Source organism: Tachyglossus aculeatus, chromosome 5 (assembly GCF_015852505.1).
Source record: "Tachyglossus aculeatus isolate mTacAcu1 chromosome 5, mTacAcu1.pri, whole genome shotgun sequence".
In the NCBI taxonomy this organism is placed as follows: Eukaryota; Metazoa; Chordata; class Mammalia; order Monotremata; family Tachyglossidae; genus Tachyglossus; species Tachyglossus aculeatus.
Genome location: NC_052070.1, coordinates 8697724 through 8715921, shown reverse-complemented (window position 1 = coordinate 8715921; position 18198 = coordinate 8697724). Strand labels below are relative to the sequence as shown.

The window sequence follows — 18198 nt, the reverse complement described above, 5'->3', positions numbered from 1 at the left end:
AAGTAAAATAAATAAATAGAGTAATAAATATGTACAAACATATATCCATATATACAGGTGCTGTGGGGAAGGGAAGGAGGTAAGATGGGGGGGATGGAGAGGGGGAGAGGAAGGAAGTGGCTGAGTGTGGGAAGGCCTCCTGGAGGAGGTGAGCTCTCAGTAGGGCCTTGAAGGGATTTGTTTTATTTTATTTTATTTGTACATATCTATTCTATTTATTTTATTTTGTTAGTATGTTTTGGTTTTGTTCTCCGTCTCCCCCTTTTAGACTGTGAGCCCACTGTTGGGTAGGGACTGTCTCTATATGTTGCCCATTTGTACTTCCCAAGCGCTTAGTACAGTGCTCTGCACATAGTAAGCACTCAATAAATACGATTGATGATGATGAAGGGAGAAAGAGAGCTAGCTTGGCGGATGGGCAGAGGGAGGCCATTCCAGGCCCGGGGGATGACGTGGGCCGGGGGTCGATGGCGGGACAGGCGAGAGCGAGGTACGCTGAGGTAAATGCTTGGGAAACCCGGACTCGATGCCCACCGTCTTTTGTGTCACAGCCAACAGCCTCCTGCCGCCTCAGGATGGAGGCGGGAGCGGGAGCGGGAGCGGGAGCAGTCACTCCAGGAAAAGCGGATCGAAAAAGACGCCCGTCGCCTCTTTCCTCAAGAGGCAAGGTGAGTGGCCATCCCTTGCCCACCCCAGTCCCTCCAAATCCTTCGTCCGGACCCTGGGAGAAGCCCTCTGAAGAGAGGGGGAGAGTCCCCCCTCAGCTCAAGCCTGGGCCCGGGAGTTAGAAGGACACGGGTTCTAATCCCGGCTCTGCCGCGTGACCTGGGGCAAGTCACTCAGGAGACAGTGCGGCTCAGTGGCAAGAGCCAGGGCTTGGGAATCAGAGGTTGTGGGTTCTAATCCCGGCCCCGCCGCTTGTCAGCTCGGTGACTTTGGGCAAGCCACTTCACTTCTCTGGGCCTCTGTGACCTCCTTATGTTGCCAGTTTGTACTTCCCAAGTGCTTAGTACAGTGCTCTGCACGTAGTAAGCGCTCAATAAATACGATTGATGATGATGATCTGTAAAATGGGGATGAAGACTGTGAGCCCCACGGGGGACAACCTGATTAGCTTGTCTCTACCTCAGCGCTTAGAACAGCACTTGGCACATAAGAAGCGCTTAAGAAATACCATTATTATTATTAGTAGTAGTAGTAGTAGTAGTAGTATTTAAAATACCGTTATTATTAGTAGTAGTAGTATTACTTAACTTCTCCGGGCCTTAGTCCCCTCCTCTGTAAAAGGAGGATGGAGACCGTGAGCCCCACGTGGGATGGGGACTGCGTCCAACTCAATTTGCTCATCTCCACCCCAGCACTTAGTACAGTGCCCGGCATATTCATTCATTCAATCGTATTTATTGAGCGCTTACTGTGTGCAGAGCACTGTACTAAGCGCTTGGGAAGTCCAAGTTGGCAACATAGAGAGACGGTCCCTACCCAACAGTGGGCTCACAGTCTAGAAGGGGGAGACATATAGAGAAGCAGCATGGCTCAGTAGAAAGAGCCCGGGCTTTGGAGCCACAGGTCATGGGTTCAAATCCCGGCTCCGCCAATTGTCAGCTGTGTGACTTTTGGCAAGTCACTTAACTGCTCTGTGCCTCAGTTACCTCATCTGTAAAATGGGGATTAAGACTGTGAGGCCCCTTTGGGACAACCTGATCACCTTGTAACCTCCTCAGGGCTTAGAACAGTGCTTTGCACATGATAATAATAATGATAGCATTTATTAAGCGCTTCTTCGCGTAGTAAAATTGAGTCTCTCAAGTTAAGTGTCGACTCTCCCGGGCCGCCGCTGCCCAGCACGGGAGAGTTTTGACTTGTAGCCGGCATCCTGCCCCTCGCTAGCCACTGGCCGAGCTCAGAATGGACTGGACAGGCCTCGGCTTCACTCTCCCTTCTGTAGCCAAGACTGGTAGAGGACTGGGAGCCACCCATATTTACTACTCTATTTATTTATTTTACTTGTCCATATTTATTCTATTTATTTTATTTTGTTAATATGTTTGGTTTTGTTGTCTGTCTCCCCCTTCTAGACTGTGAGCCCGCTGTCGGGTAGGGACCGTCTCTAGATGTTGCCGACTTGGACTTCCCAAGCGCTTAGTTCAGTGCTCAATAAATGTGATTGAATGAATGAATGAGTTTAGAACAGTGCTTTGCACATAGTAAGCGCTTAATAAATGCCATCATTAGAGAAGCAGCGTGGCTCGGTGGAAAGAGCACAGGCTTTGGAGTCAGCGGTCAGGGGTTCAAATCCCGGCTCTGCCACTTGTCAGCTGTGTGACTTTGGGCAAGTCACTTCACTTCTCTGGGCCTCAGTTCCCTCATCTGTAAAATGGGGATTAAGCCTGTGAGCCCCACGTGGGACAACCTGATTACCTTGTATCTACCCCAGTGCTTAGAACAGTGCTTGGCACATAGTAAGTGCTTAACAAATACCAACATTATTATTATTATTATTAGTCCAGTGCTCTGCACACAGTAAGCGCTCAATAAATACGATTGTATGAATGAATATTGTTGTTGTTGTATTATTACGTGCTGAAAAGAGCCTTGTCTTCCAGCCTGCGGTCAAGCGGCGGCCGAATCTCAGGTGTCGCTGTCCTTCCAGGAGTGGCTGGCCAGCGTCACCGAACGGATCAACCAGACCATGCACTACCAGTTCGACGGTGAGCGCGCCCGTCTCCCCCTCGCCCTCCCCGCTGCCTCCCCCAATCAATCAATCAATCGATCAATCATATTTATTGAGCGCTTACTGTGTGCAGAGCACTGTACTAAGCGCTTGGGAAGTACAAGTTGGCAACATATAGAGACAGTCCCTACCCCCCATACCCGGAACCCCCCGGGAGCCCATCCCGGGGGCCCCCTGAAGTGGGAAGAATCCATCCATCAGGCATACATAGAGCAGCAGCGTGGCTTGCTGGAAAGAGCGAGGTCATGGGTTCTAATCCCGGCTCTGCCACTCGTCTGCTGTGTGACCTCGGGCGAGTCACTTCACTTCTCTGAGCCTCAGTGACCTCATCTGTCCAATGGGGTTGAAGACCGGGAGCCCCACGCGGGACAACCTGATCACCTGGGATCCCTCCCAGCGCTTAGAACAGTGTTTCTAGACTGTGTGCCCACTGTCGGGTAGGGACCGTCTCTATATGTTGCCAACTTGGACTTCCCAAGTGCTTAGTACAGTGCTCTGCACACAGTAAGCGCTCAATAAATACGATTGAATGAATGAATGCTTCTCACATAGTAAGCACTTAACAAATGCCATCATTATTTTTATTATATCTGTAATTTATTCATCTGTCAAATGGGGATGAAGACCATGAGCCCCACGTGGGACAACCTGATCACCTTGTATCCCTCCCAGCGCTTAGAACGGTGCTTCTCACATTGTAAGCGCTTAACAAATGCCGTCATTATTATTATTATATCTGTAATTTAGCCATCTGTCAAATGGGGATGAAGACCGTGTGCCCCACGCGGGACAACCTGATCACCTTGTATCCCTCCCAGCGCTTAGAACGGTGCTTCTCACATTGTAAGCGCTTAACAAATGCCGTCATTATTATTATTATATCTGTAATTTAGTCATCTGTCAAATGGGGATGAAGTCCGTGAGCCCCACGCGGGACAACCTGATCACCTTGTATCCCTCCCAGCGCTTAGAACGGTGCTTCTCACATCGTAAGCGCTTAACAAATGCCGTCGTTATTATTATTATATCTGTAATTTAGTCATCTGTCAAATGGGGATGAAGACCGTGTGCCCCACGCGGGACAACCTGATCACCTTGTATCCTTCCCAGCGCTTAGAAAGGTGCTTCTCACATCGTAAGCGCTTAACAAATGCTGTCATTATTATGATTATATCTGTAATTTAGTAATTGTACTTCTGTTCCTTGGCCGTCTCTCCCCCTCTAATAATAATAATAATAATAATGGCGGAGCTGGGATTTGAACCCATGACCCCTGACTCCAAAGCCCGGGCTCTTCATTCAATCATATTTATTGAGCACTTACTGTGTGCAGAGCACTGTACTAAGCGCTTGGGAAGTATAAGTTGGCAACATATAGAGATGGTCCCTACCCAACAGTGGGCTCACAGTCTGGAAGAGCGGGCTTTCCACTGAGCCACGCTGCGACGGGGACTGCGTCCAACCCAATTTGCTTGTATCCGCCCCAGCGCTTAGTACAGTTTCTGGCACATGGTGCTCAACAAGTAGAACCCGGGCTTGGGAGTCAGAGGACATTGGTTCTAATCCCAGCCCCACCACTTGTCCACTATGTGACCTTGGGCAAGTCATTTCACTTCTCTGTGCCTCAGTGACCTCATCTGTAAAATGGGGAGGAAGACCGTGAGCCCCACGGGGGACAACCTGATTACCTCATACCCACCCCAGCGCTTTAAACAGTGCTCAGCACATGGTAAGCGCTTAGCAAATTGATTCATTCAATCGTATTTATTGAACACTTACTGTATGCAGAGCACTGTACTGAGCGCTTGGGAAGTACAAGTTGGCAACATATAGAGACGTCCCTACCCAACAACGGGCTCACAGTCTAGAAGTGCCATCATTATTATTATTATAATTGATAATAACAATAAATACCACAATTATTATCCCTCTAGAATGGGAGCACGTTGTGGGCAGGAAATTGCGCCTGTTGTTCATTCATTCATTCAATCGTATTTATTGGGCGCTTACTGTGTGCACAGCACCGTACTAAGCGCTTGGGAAGTACAATCCGGCAACATATAGAGACGGTCCCTACCCAACAACGGGCTCACAGTCTAGAAGGGGGAGACAGACAACAAAACATGTAGACAGGTATCAATATCATTGGACTAGATAAATAGAATTATAGCTATATACACATGATTAATAAAAGAAATAGAGTAATAGTCTGTCTCCCCCTTCTAATAATAATAATGATGGTATTTGTTAAGCGCTTACTATGTGCAAAGCACCGTTCCAAGCGCTGGGAAGGTTACAAGGTGATCAGGTTGTCCCACGGGGGGCTCACAGCCTTAATCCCCATTTTCCAGATGAGGGAACTGAGGCCCAGAGAAGTGAAGCGACCTGCCCAAAGTCACACAGCTGACAGTTGGCGGAGCCAGGATTTGAACCCATGACCTCTGACTCCAAAGCCCGGGCTCTTTCCACTGAGCCACGCTGCTTCCCTTGGGAAGTACAATCCAGCAACAGAGACGGTCCCTACCCAACAGCGGGCTCACAAGCTCTTAGTACAGTGCTTTGCACACAGTAAGCGCTCAGTAAATGTGATTGAATGAATGAATGAATGAATGAATAAACTTCCTTGTTCATTCCCGCCAGGAAAACCGGAGCCTCTGTTGTTCCACATCCCCCAAGCCTTCTTCGACGCCCTGCAGCAGAGGATAGCCATGGGAAGCACAAAGAAGAGGGTTCCTAACGCCACCACAGGTATCATCCATTTCTTTTTCCCCTTATGGCCTCTGTTAAGCGCTTACTACGTGCCGGGCGCTGTATTGAACGCTGGGGCAAGTAAGTAAGTAATGATGGTATTTGTTAAGCGCTTACTATGCAGCACTTACTTTGCAGAGAAGCAGTGTGGCTCAGTGGAAAGAGCCCGGGCTTTGGAGTCAGAGGTCATGGGTTCAAATTCCGGCTCCACCACTTGTCAGCTGGGTGACTTTGGGCAAGTCACTTCCCTTCTCTGGGCCTCAGTGACCTCATCTGGAAAATGGGGCGTAAGACTGTGAGCCCCCCGTGGGACAACTTGATCACCTTGTAACCTCCCCAGCGCTTAGAACAGTGCTTTACACATAGTAAATGCTTAATAAATGTCATCATTATTACTATGTGCAAATCATCGTTCTAAGCGCTGGGAGGATACAAGGTGATCAGGTTGTCCCACGGGGGGCTCACAGTCTTACCTCCCATTTTACAGATGAGGTCACTGAGGCACAGAGAAGCAGCGTGGCTCAGTGGAAAGAGCCCGGGCTTTGGAGTCAGAGGTCATGGGTTCAAGTCCCGGCTCCGCCAACTGTCAGCTGTGTGACTTTGGGCGAGTCACTTCACTTCTCTGGGCCTCAGTTACCTCATCTGTAAAATGGGGATTAAGACTGAGCACCCCCCCGTGGGACAACCTGATCACCTTGTAACCTCCCCAGCGCTTAGAACAGTGCTTTGCACATAGTAAGCGCTTAATAAATGCCATCATTATTATTGTTATTATAAGTGACTTGCCCAAAACCACACAGCCGATAAGTGGCGGAGCTGGGATTAGAACCCATGACCTCTGACTCCCAAGCCCGGGCTCTTTCCACTGAGCCACGCTGCTTCAAGCCGATCAGATCGGACACGGTCCCCCTCATTCATTCATTCAGTAAGTCATATTTATTGAGCGCTTACTGCGTGCAGAGCTCTGGACTAAGCGATTGGGAAGGACAAGTCGGCAACATCTAGAGACGGTCCCTACCCGACAACGGGCTCACGGTCTAGGAGGGGGAGACGGACAACAAAACAAAACACGGAGACAGGTGTTAAAACCATCAGAATAAATAGAATTATAGCTGTATGCACAGCATTAATAAAATTAATAGAGTAGTAAATATGTACAAGGAAATTAAATAGAGTAATAAATCTGTACAAATATATACAAGTGCTGTGGGGAGGGGAAGGAGGTAGGGATGGGGGGCGATGGGGAGGAGGAGAGGAAAAAGAGGGCTCTTCCAGCCTGCGTCCCCATTTTACAGAGGAGGTCATTGAGGCCCAGAGGAGCGACGTGACTCGCCTGAGGTCACCCAGCAGATTCAGTCATTCAATCGTATTTATTGAGCGCTTACTGTGTGCAGAGCACTGGGCTAAGCGCTCGGGAAGTCCAAGTCGGCAACATATAGAGACGGTCCCTATCCAACAACGGGCTCGGAGCTGGGATGAGAACCCAGGACCTCTGACCCCCAGGCCCAGGATCTTTCTGCTAGGCCACAATGCTTCTCTGGTCTTTCAATCAATCAATCAATCAATCGTATTTATTGAGCGCTTACTGTGTGCAGAGCACTGTACTAAGTGCTTGGGAAGTACAAGTTGGCAACATATGGAGACAGTCCCTACCCAACAGTGGGCTCACAGTCTAGAGTCAATCAATCAATCAATCAATCGTATTTATTGAGCGCTTACTGTGTGCAGAGCACTGTACTAAGCGCTTGGGAGAGTACAAGTTGGCAACATATGGAGACAGTCCCTACCCAACAGTGGTCTCACACTCTAGAAGGGGGAGACAGAGAACAAAACCAAACATATTAACAAAATAAAATAAATTCAATAGATAAGTACAACATCATCATCATCAATCGTATTTATTGAGCGCTTACTGTGTGCAGAGCACTGTACTAAGCGCTTGGGAAGTACAAGTTGGCAACATCTAGAGACAGTCCCTACCCAACAGTGGGCTCACAGTCTAAAAGGGGGAGACAGAGAACAAAACCAAACATACTAACAAAATAAAATAAATAGAATAGGTACGTACAAGTAAAATAAATAGAGTAACAAATCTGTACAAACATCTATCCATATATACAGGTGCTGTGGGGAAGGGAAGGAGGTAAGATGGGGGGGATGGAGAGGGGGGGTGAGGGGGAGAGGAAGGAAGTACAAGTAAAATAAATAAATAGATAGAGTAATAAATATGTACAAACATATATACATATATACAGGTATATATGTATACTGTTCCTTTCCCCAAGGAACGCCGCGCCCTGACGTGAGACGACAGAAATAATCGTGGGGTGACCGGGGCCGGCGCCCCTTTGGCCGATTGAGCCGTGAGCCCCAAATCGGGCCAGACGTCTCTTCCATTAGCCAAAAATGAGGGCCCGTTTCTTTTTGGCTAGGGTGAGCTTAGAAACACGCTAAGACTGTGAGCCCACTGTTGGGTAGGGACCGTCTCTATATGTTGCCAACGTGGACTTCCCAATCGCTTAGTACAGTGCTCTGCACACAGTAAGCGCTCAATAAGTACGATCGAATGATTGATCTTCTGCAGCTCTTTTGAGTCTCACCTCCGAAAGGGCTTCAGTCCCCTCGAGAACCGACTGGCATTTCCCTCTGCCCAATTCCCTGTGCGACTCTGTCAGTCGATAGTATTTAGTCATTCGTTCAGTCGTCTTTATTGAGCGCCTACTGTGTGCAGAGCGCTGGACTAAGCGCTTGGGAAGTACAAATGGGCGACAGAGACGGTCCCTACCCAACAGTGGCTCACAGTCTAGGCTGTGAGCCCGCTGTTGGGTAGGGACCGTCTCTATATGTTGCCAACTTGTACTTCCCAAGCGCTTAGTACAGTGCTCTGCACACAGTAAGCGCTCAATAAATACGATCGATTGATTGAAGGGGGAGACAGACAACAGAACAAAACAAGTGTGCAGAGCACTGGAGTAAACGTTTGGGAGGGGGCGGTAATAATAATAATAATAACGATGGCGTTTATTAAGCGCTTACTATGTGCAAAGCACTGTTCTAAGCGTTGGGGAGTTTACAAGGTGATCAGGTTGTCCCACGTGGGGCTCAAAGTCCTAATCCCCATTTTCCAGATGAGGGAACTGAGGCCCAGAGAAGTGAAGTGGCTTGCCCCAAGTCACACAGCTGACAATTGGCGGAGCCAGGATTTGAACCGATGACTTCTGGCTCCTTCCACCGAGCCACGCTGCTTCTCCATCAGAGTTGGTTGACATGTTCCTTGCCCACAGTGAGGTTAATCAATCAATCAATCGGTCGTATTTATTGAGCGCTTACCGTGTACAGAGCACTGCACTAAGCGCTTGGGAGAGGACAGTAGAACGATGAACAGACATGTTCCTTTCCCACAAGGAGCTGATAGTCTAGAGGGAGTGGGATGGATGGAAAATGCCACCTCTCTCTCATTAGTCATTCATTCATTCATTCAATCGTATTTATTGAGCGCTTGTGTGCAGAGCATTGTACTAAGCGCTTGGGAAATACAAGTCGGCAACATATAGAGATGGTCCCTACCCAACAATGGGCTTGCAGTCTAGAAGGGGGAGACAGACAACAAAACAAAACACGTAGACAGGGGTCAAAACCGTCAAAACAAATAGAATTAAAGCTCTATGCACATCATTAACAAAATAAATAGAATAGTAAAGCTTCCTGTGTGCAGAGAGAGCACTGTACTAGGCATTTGGGAGTGCTCTGCACATAGTAAGCGCTCAAAACCAATGATTGATGGGACAGTCCGATACTGCAGAGTCAGTAGACACGTTCCCTGCCGACAAGATGCTGCCCCAAGCGCCTCAATGATGATGATGGTATTTATTAAGTGTTTTTTATGTGCCAGGCACTGTACTAAGCACTGGGGTGGATACAAGCAAATCAAGTCCTTGTCATTCATTCATTCAATGGCATTTATTGAGGGCTTACTGTGTGCAGAAGCACTGTACTAAGCGCTTATTCTAGACTGTGAGGCGCTTACTGTGTGCCGAAGCACTGTACTAAGCGCTTATTCTAGACTGTGAGCCCACTGGTGGGTAGGGACCGTCCCTATATGTTGCCAACTTGGACTCCCCAAGCGCTTAGTACAGTGCTCTGCACACAGTAAGTGCTCAATAAATATGATTGAATGAATAATGATGGCATTTGTTAGGCACTTACTATGTGCAAAGCACTGTTCTAAACGCTGGGGCGATACAAAGTGATCAAGTCAGCACTTAGAACAGTGTTTTGCGCGTCGTAAGCGCTTAATAAATACCATCATTATTATTATTATATTAAGTTGTCCCACGTGGGGCTCACAGTCTCAATCCCTATTTTTCAGATGAGGTGACTGAGGCCCAGAGAAGTGAAGTGACTTGCCCAAAGTCACACAGCTGGCAATTGGAGGGGCCGGGATTCGAACCCATGACCTCTGCCTCCAAAGCCCGGGCTCTTTCCACTGAGCCACGCTGCTTCTCCCTGGGATAGCAGCTCCTTAGGGCCTAATCGTGGGGAGCCCGAGATGGGGTCCGACGGGCATGGTGAACTCCTCTTCCTTTTCCTTGGCTCCCCATCCCCTGCCCATCGTCCCGACCCTTTCCCTTGGCTCTGCCCCCCTCCCTCCCGACAGCACTTGTGTATAGATGTACATATTTATAATTTTATTTATTTATTCCCGGCTCCGCCGTTTGTCAGCTGTGTGACTTTGGGCGAGTCACTTCACTTCTCTGGGCCTCAGTGACCTCATCTGGAAAATGGGGATGAAGACTGTGAGCACCCCCGTGGGACAACCTGATCCCCTTGTCCCAGCGCTTAGAGCAGTGCATTGCACATAGTAAGCGCTTAATAAATGCTATCGTTATTATTGTTATTCTCTGGGCCTCGGTTACCCCATCTGTAAAATGGGGATGAAGACTGTGAGCCCCCCGTGGGACAACCTGATCCCCTTGTCCCAGCGCTTAGAGCAGTGTGTTGCACATAGTAAGCGCTTAATAAATGCTATCATTGTTATTGTTAGTCTCTGGGCCTCAGTTACCCCATCTGTAAAATGGGGACGAAGACTGTGAGCCCCCCCCCCCGTGGGACAACCTGATCACCTTGTCCCAGCGCTTAGAGCAGTGCGTTGCACATAGTAAGCGCTTAATAAATGCTATCATTATTATTATTTTTCTCTGGGCCTCAGTTACCCCATCTGTAAAATGGGGATGAAGACTGTGAGCCCCATGTGGGGCAACCTGTTTACCTCGTATCACCCCCAGTGCTTAGAACAGTGCTTAGCACATAGAAAGAAGCAACGTGGCTCTGTGGAAAGAGCCCGGGCTTTGTGATCATAATCTTCTCACCTGCCTCCTCACTCACACTCCTTTCCTCTGTAAATCTGTATTACTCCCTCACAGAGATCTCCACTCTCTTGACCCCATCCATCTTTCTGAGCGCCTCACACCCCACCTCGCCTCCCTCTCCTCTCTGCCCAGTCTTGACGATCAGATTACTGCTCTCAACGCTACCCTCTCTACTCAGCTAGACTCCCTCGCTCCCCTTTCCCTTCGCCGCTCTCGCACCACTAACCCACAGCCCTGGATCACTGCCACTGTCCGCCTCCTTCGCTCTTATGCTCGAGCTGCCGAATGCTGCTGGTGAAAGTCTAAACACCATGCCAACCTCGTTCACTTCAAGTTTATCCTTTCCTGCCTTAACTCAGCCCTCTCCTCTGCCAGACAAAACTATTTCTCCTCCCTTATTGACACCCATGACTATCACCCCCGCCAGCTCTTCTGTACACTCAACTCCCTTCTCAGGCCCCCGGTTCCTCCCCCTCCTCCTTCCCTCACCCCCAACGATCTGGCCTCCTACTTCATTAACAAAAGTAAATCCATCAGGTCCGACCTCCCCAAAGTCACTCCCCCCCGTTCTCCAACCCCCCGGCTCTCAACGCTCTCCACTACTCTCCCATCCTTCCCAGCAGTATCCTCAGAGGAGCTCTCCTCCCTCCTCTCATGTGCTACTCCGGCCACCTGTGCTTCTGACCCCATTCCCTCTCATTTCATGAAATCTCTCGCTCCATCCCTTCTCCCCTCCTTAACTTCCATCTTCAACCGCTCACTCTCCACTGGTTACTTCCCCTCTGCCTTCAAACATGCCCATGTCTCTCCCATCCTAAAAAAACCCTCTCTTGACCCCACCTCACCTTCTAGTTATCGCCCCATCTCCCTCCTACCATTCCTTTCCAAACTCCTTGAACGAGTCGTCTACACACGCTGCCTAGAATTCCTCAGCACCAACTCTCTCCTCGACCCCCTCCAGTCTGGCTTCCGTCCCCTTCATTCCACGGAAACTGCCCTCTCAAAGGTCACCAATGACCTCCTGCTTGCCAAATCCAACGGCTCATACTCTGTCCTAATCCTCCTCGACCTCTCAGCTGCCTTTGACACTGTGGACCACCCCCTTCTCCTCAACACGCTATCTGACCTTGGCTTCACAGACTCCGTCCTCTCCTGGTTCTCCTCTTATCTCTCCGGTCGTTCTTTCTCAGTCTCTTTTGCAGGCTCCTCCTCCCCCTCCCATCCTCTCACTGTGGGGGTTCCCCAAGGTTCAGTGCTTGGTCCCCTTCTGTTCTCAATCTACACTCACTCCCTTGGTGACCTCATTCGCTCCCACGGCTTCAACTATCATCTCTATGCTGATGACACCCAGATCTCCATCTCTGCCCCTGCTCTCTCCCCCTCCCTCCAGGCTCGCATCTCCTCCTGCCTTCAGGACATCTCCATCTGGATGTCCGCCCGCCACCTAAAGCTCAACATGTCGAAGACTGAGCTCCTTGTCTTCCCTCCCAAACCTTGTCCTCTCCCTGACTTTCCCATCTCTGTTGACGGCACTACCATCCTTCCCGTCTCACAAGCCCGCAACCTTGGTGTCATCCTCGACTCCGCTCTCTCATTCACCCCTCACATCCAAGCCGTCACCAAAACCTGCCGGTCTCAGCTCCGCAACATTGCCAAGATCCGCCCTTTCCTCTCCATCCAAACCGCTACCCTGCTCATTCAAGCTCTCATCCTATCCCGTCTGGACTACTGCTCTAGCCTTCTCTCTGATCTCCCATCCTCGTGTCTCTCTCCACTTCAATCCATACTTCATGCTGCTGCCCGGATTATCTTTGTCCAGAAACGCTCTGGACATATTACTCCCCTCCTCAAAAACCTCCAATGGCTACCGATCAATCTGCGCATCAAGCAGAAACTCCTCACCCTGGGCTTCAAGGCTGTCCATCACCTCGCCCCCTCCTACCTCACCTCCCTTCTCTCCTTCTACTGCCCAGCCCGCACCCTCCGCTCCTCCACTGCTAATCTCCTCACTGTACCTCGCTCTCACCTGTCCCGCCATCGACCCCCGGCCCATGTAATCCCCCGGGCCTGGAATGCCCTCCCTCTGCCCATCCGCCAAGCTAGCTCTCTTCCTCCCTTCAAGGCCCTGCTGAGAGCTCACCTCCTCCAGGAGGCCTTCCCAGACTGAGCCCCTTCCTTCCTCTCCCCCTCGTCCCCCTCTCCATCCCCCCGTCTTACCTCCTTCCCTTCCCCACAGCACCTGTATATATGTATATATGGTTGTACATATTTATTACTCTATTTATTTATTTATTTATTTATTTTACTTGTACATTTCTATCCTACTTATTTTATTTTGTTGGTATGTTTGGTTCTGTTCTCTGTCTCCCCCTTTTAGACTGTGAGCCCACTGTAGGGTAGGGACTGTCTCTATGTGATGCCAATTTGTACTTCCCAAGCGCTTAGTACAGTGCTCTGCACATAGTAAGCGCTCAATAAATACGATTGATTGATTGATTGATTGCCAAATCCAACGGCTCCTACTCTATCCTAATCCTCCTCAACCTCTCGGATGCCTTCGACACTGTGGACCACCCGCTTCTCCTCAACACGCTATCCAACCTTGGCTTCACAGACTCCGTCCTCTCCTGGTTCTCCTCTTATCTCTCCGGTCGTTCATTCTCAGTCTCTTTTGCAGGCTCCTCCTCCCCCTCCCCTCCCCTTACTGTGGGGGTTCCCCAAGGTTCAGTTCTTGGTCCCCTTCTGTTCTCGATCTACACGCACTCCCATGGTGACCTCATTCGCTCCCGCGGCTTCAACTATCATCTCTACGCTGATGACACCTAGATCTCCATCTCTGGCCCTGCTCCCTCCCCCTCTCTCCAGGCTCGTGTCTCCTCCTGCCTTCAGGACATCTCCATCTGGATGTCTGCCTGCCACCTAAAACTCAACATGTCCAAGACTGAGCTCCTTATCTTCCCTCCCAAACCCTGTCATCTCCATGACATTCCCATCACTGTAGACGGCACTACCATCCTTCCCGCCTCACGAGCCCACAGCCGTGATGAAATCCTTGACTCCGCTCCCTCATTTGCCCCACACATCCAATCCATCATCAAAATCTGACGGTCTCACCTCCACAACATCGCCAAGATCCGCCCTTTCCTCTCCATCCAAACCGCTCCCCTGCTCGTCCAAGCTCCCATCCTATCCCGTCTGGACTACTGCATCAGCCTTCTCTCTGATCTCCCATCCTCGTGTCTCTCCCCACTTCAATCCATACTTCACGCTGCTGCCCGGATTGTGTTTGTCCAGAAACGCTCTGGGCGTGTTACTCCCCTCCTCAAAAAATCTCCAGTGGCTACCGATCAATCTGCGCATCAGGCAGAAACTCCTCCCCCTGGGCTTCCAGGCTGGCCATCCATCCATCCCTCCCCTGGCCCCCTCCTGCCTCCCCTCCCTTCTGTCCTTCTCCAGCCCAGCCCGCACCCTCCGCTCCTCCGCTGCTAATCTCCTCACCGTTAGGCCTCGTTCTCACCTGTCCCTCCGTCAACCCCCATCCCGCCTCATCCCCCGGGCCCTGAATGCCCTCCTTCCGCACATCCGCCAAACTATCTCTCTTCCTCCCTTCAAGGCCCTACTGAGAGCTCACCTCCTCCAGGAGGCCTTCCCAGACTGAGCCCCCTCCTTCCTCTCCCCCTCCTTCCCCTCTCCATCCTCCCTGTCTTACCTCCTTCCCTTCCCCACAGCGCCTGTATATATGTATATATGTTTGTACATATTTATTACTCTATTAATTTATTTATTTTACTTGTACATATCTTTTCTATTTATTTTATTTTGTTAGTATGTTTGGTTTTGTTCTCTGTCTTTCCCCTCTAGACCGTGAGCCCACTGTTGGGTAGGGACTGTCTCTATATGTTGCCAACTTGTACTTCCCAAGCCTTAGTACAGTGCTGTGCACACAGTAAGCGCTCAATAAATCTGATTGATTGATTGATTGATTGAGTCACAGGTCATGGGTTCAAATCCTGGCTTCGCTAATTATCAGCTGTGTGACTTTGGACAAGTCACTTAACTTCTCTGTGCCTCAGTGACCTCATCTGGAAAATGGGGATTCAATCATTCATTCAATCGTATTTATTGAGCGCTTACTGTGGGCAGAGCACTGGACTAAGTGCTCGGGAAGTCCAAGTCGGCAACATCTCGAGACGGTCCCGACCCAACAGCGGGCTCACAGTCTAGAAGGGGGGAGACAGACAACAAAACCAAACATATTAACAGAATAAAATAAATAGAATAAATATGTACAAGTAAAAGAAATAGAGTAATAAATCTATTTATGAACACTACGAGCCCCCCCGTGGGACAACCTGATCTCCATGTAGCTTCCCCAGCGCTTAGAACGGTGCTTTGCACATAGTAAACGCTTAATAAATGCCATCATTATTATCATCATTATTATTAACAAATGCCACCATTCTGTCTCTAATTCTATTTATGTATATTGATGCTATTAATGCCTGTTTACTTGTTTTGATGCCCGTGTCCCCCCTTCTAGACTGGGAGCCCACTGTGGGCAGGGATTGTCTCTATTGGTTGCTGAATTGTGCTTTCCAAGCGCCAGTGCTCTGCCCACAGTAAGCGCTCAATGAATTCCTTCGATTGTATTAACTGAGCGCTCACTGTGTGCGGAGCACTGTACTAAGCGCTTAGTGAATGAATGAACTCCACACCGTCTGGGCCGAGCGCGGCCCCCTCTCTCCCCCTCCAGATTTCGTCCGGAAAGATGCCCTGCCCCTGGGTACTTTCTCCAAATACACCTGGCACATCACAAGCATCCTGCAGGTGAAGCAAATATTGGACACCCCTGAGGTAAGGACACCTTCGTCTGTCTCTGGGAGGGAGTACTTCCCAAGCGCTTAGTACAGTGCTCTGCACACAGTAAGCGCTCAATAAATACGATTGATGATGATGATGATGATGATGAGCCCGGCCACTGTGGACTGTGAGGGCGGGTGGCGGTCCTCACCCCAGGGGACGGAGGAGGGGGTTCTGGGTTCAAGTCCAGTCCGGGCGGCCGGGGTCAGATGGCGCCTCCCTAGCTGGAGTCGAGAACGTCGGCTCCCTAATAATAATAATAATAATAATGATGGCATTTATTAAGCGCTTACTATGTGCAGAGCACTGTTCTAAGCGCTGGTAAGGTTACAAGATGATCCGGTTGTCCCACGTGGGGCTCACAGTCTGAACTTCATCACCATCAATCATCATCAATCATATTTATTGAGCGCTTACTGTGTGCAGAGCACTGTACTGAGCGCTTGGGAAGTACAAATTGGCAACATTTAGAGACAGTCCCTACCCAACAGTGGGCTCACAGTCTAACAGGGGGAGACAACTGAACTTGTACTTTCCAAGCGCTTAGTACAGTGCTCTGCACACAGTAAGTGCTCAATAAATGCTATTGATTGATTGATTGAATCCCCATTTTACAGATGAGGTAACTGAGGCTCAGAGAAGTGAAGTGACTTGCCCAAAGTCACACAGCTGACAGGTGGCGGAGCCGGAATTTGGACCCGTGACTTCTGACTCCAAAGCCCGGGCTCTTTCCACTGAGCCACACTGCTTCTCTAGTTAATGATGGCATTTGTTAAGCACTTACTATGTGCAAAGCACTGTTCTAAGCACTGGGGGGATGCAAGGTGATCAGGTTGTCCCCCGTGGGGCTCACAGTCTTAATCCCCATTTTACAGATGAGGTCACTGAGGCACAGAGAAGTTAATATAATTTTGGTACTTGTTCATTCATTCAATCGTATTTATTGAGCGCTTACTGTGTGCAGAGCACTGGACTAAGTGCTTGGGAAGTCCAAGTTGGCAACATATAGAGATGGTTCCTACCCAACAGTGGGCTCACAGTCTAGAAGACTGTTCTTGTTCAGCTTGTTCAGCGCTGACTGTGTGCCAAGCACTGTTCTAAACAGTGGGGTAATAATAATAATAATAATAATAATAATAATAATAATAATAATAATAATAATAATAATAATGATGGTATTTGTTAAGCGCTTACTATGTGCCAAGCACTGTTCTGAGTGCTGAGACAAGCAGTGTGGCCCAATGGGAAGAGTCCAGGCTTGGGAGTCAGAGGTCGTAGGTTCAAATCCACACTCCACCACTTAATAATAATGATGGTATTCATTAAGCGCTTACTATGTGCAAAGCACTGTTCTAAGCACTGGGGAGGTTACAAGGTGATCAGGTTGTCCCCCGGGGGGCTCACAGTCTTCATCCCCATTTTCCAGATGAGGGAACTGAGGCATAGAGATGTCAAGTGATTTGCCCAAAGTCATACAGCTGACAATTGGCGGAGCCGGGAGTTGTCAGCTGTGTGACTTCGGGCAAGTCACTCAACTTCTCTGTGCCTCAGTGACCTCATCTGTAAAATGGAGATTAAGACTGTGAGCCCTACGTGGGACAACCTGATCACTCTGGATCCTCCCCAGCACTTAGAAGAGTGTTTAAGCGCTTAGTGCAGTGCTCTGCACACAGTAAGCGCTCAGTAAATACGATTGAATGGATGGGGGAGATACAAGGTGATCAGGTTGTCCCACGTGGGGCTCACAGTCTTCATCCCCATTTTACAGAGGATGTGGGTTCCAATCCTGCCTCCGCCTCGTGTCTGCTGTGTGACCTTGAGCAAGTCATTTTACTTCTCTGGGCCTCTGTAATATGGGAATTGAGACCGTGAGCCCCATAGGGGACAGGGACTGTGTCCAACCCAATTTGCTTGTATCATCATCATCATCAATCACATTTATTGAGCGCTTACTGTGTGCAGAACACTGTACTAGGCACTTGGGAAGTACAAATTGGCAACATATGTACTTGTTCATATGTACTTGTATCCACCCCAGCACTTAGCACAGTGCCCAGCACATAGTAAGCACTTAACAAACGCCAGAATTGTTATTATTACAGATGAGGTAACTGAGGCCCAGAGAAGTGAAGTGACTTGCCTAAAGTCACACAGCTGATAAGTGGCGGAGCCGGGATTAGAACCCACAACCTCGGACTCCCAAGCCCGGGCTCTTTCCATTGAGCCACGCTGCTGCTCTGACACGAGAAGCAGCATGGTGTAGTGGTTAGAGCCCGGGCCTGGGAGTGAGAAGGTCGCAGGTTCTCATCCCAGCTCCACCGCTTGCCTGCTGGGTGACCTTGGACGAGTCACTTCACTTCTCTGGGCCTCAGGTACCTCATCTGGAAAATGGGGGTGGAAACTGTGAGCCCCATGTGGGACAGGGACTGTGTCCAGTTGATTAAGTTGTATTTAGAAGCAGCGTTGCTCAGTGGAAAGAGCCCGGGC

At 49.5% G+C, this 18198-nt stretch overlaps 1 protein-coding gene across 2 annotated transcripts in view; it reads left to right on the top strand.

The window, feature by feature from the left end:
• The window catches only part of C5H2orf42 (chromosome 5 C2orf42 homolog), a 57954-nt gene that overhangs the window by 28308 nt on the left and 11448 nt on the right, over nt 1–18198 (top strand). For both annotated transcript variants that reach the window (XM_038747164.1, XM_038747163.1), the window contains exons 5-8: nt 552–668; nt 2607–2711; nt 5375–5482; nt 15605–15705. In XM_038747164.1, the coding sequence (XP_038603092.1) occupies nt 552–668; nt 2607–2711; nt 5375–5482; nt 15605–15705 (431 nt within the window). The remainder of the gene's footprint in view (nt 1–551; nt 669–2606; nt 2712–5374; nt 5483–15604; nt 15706–18198) is intronic.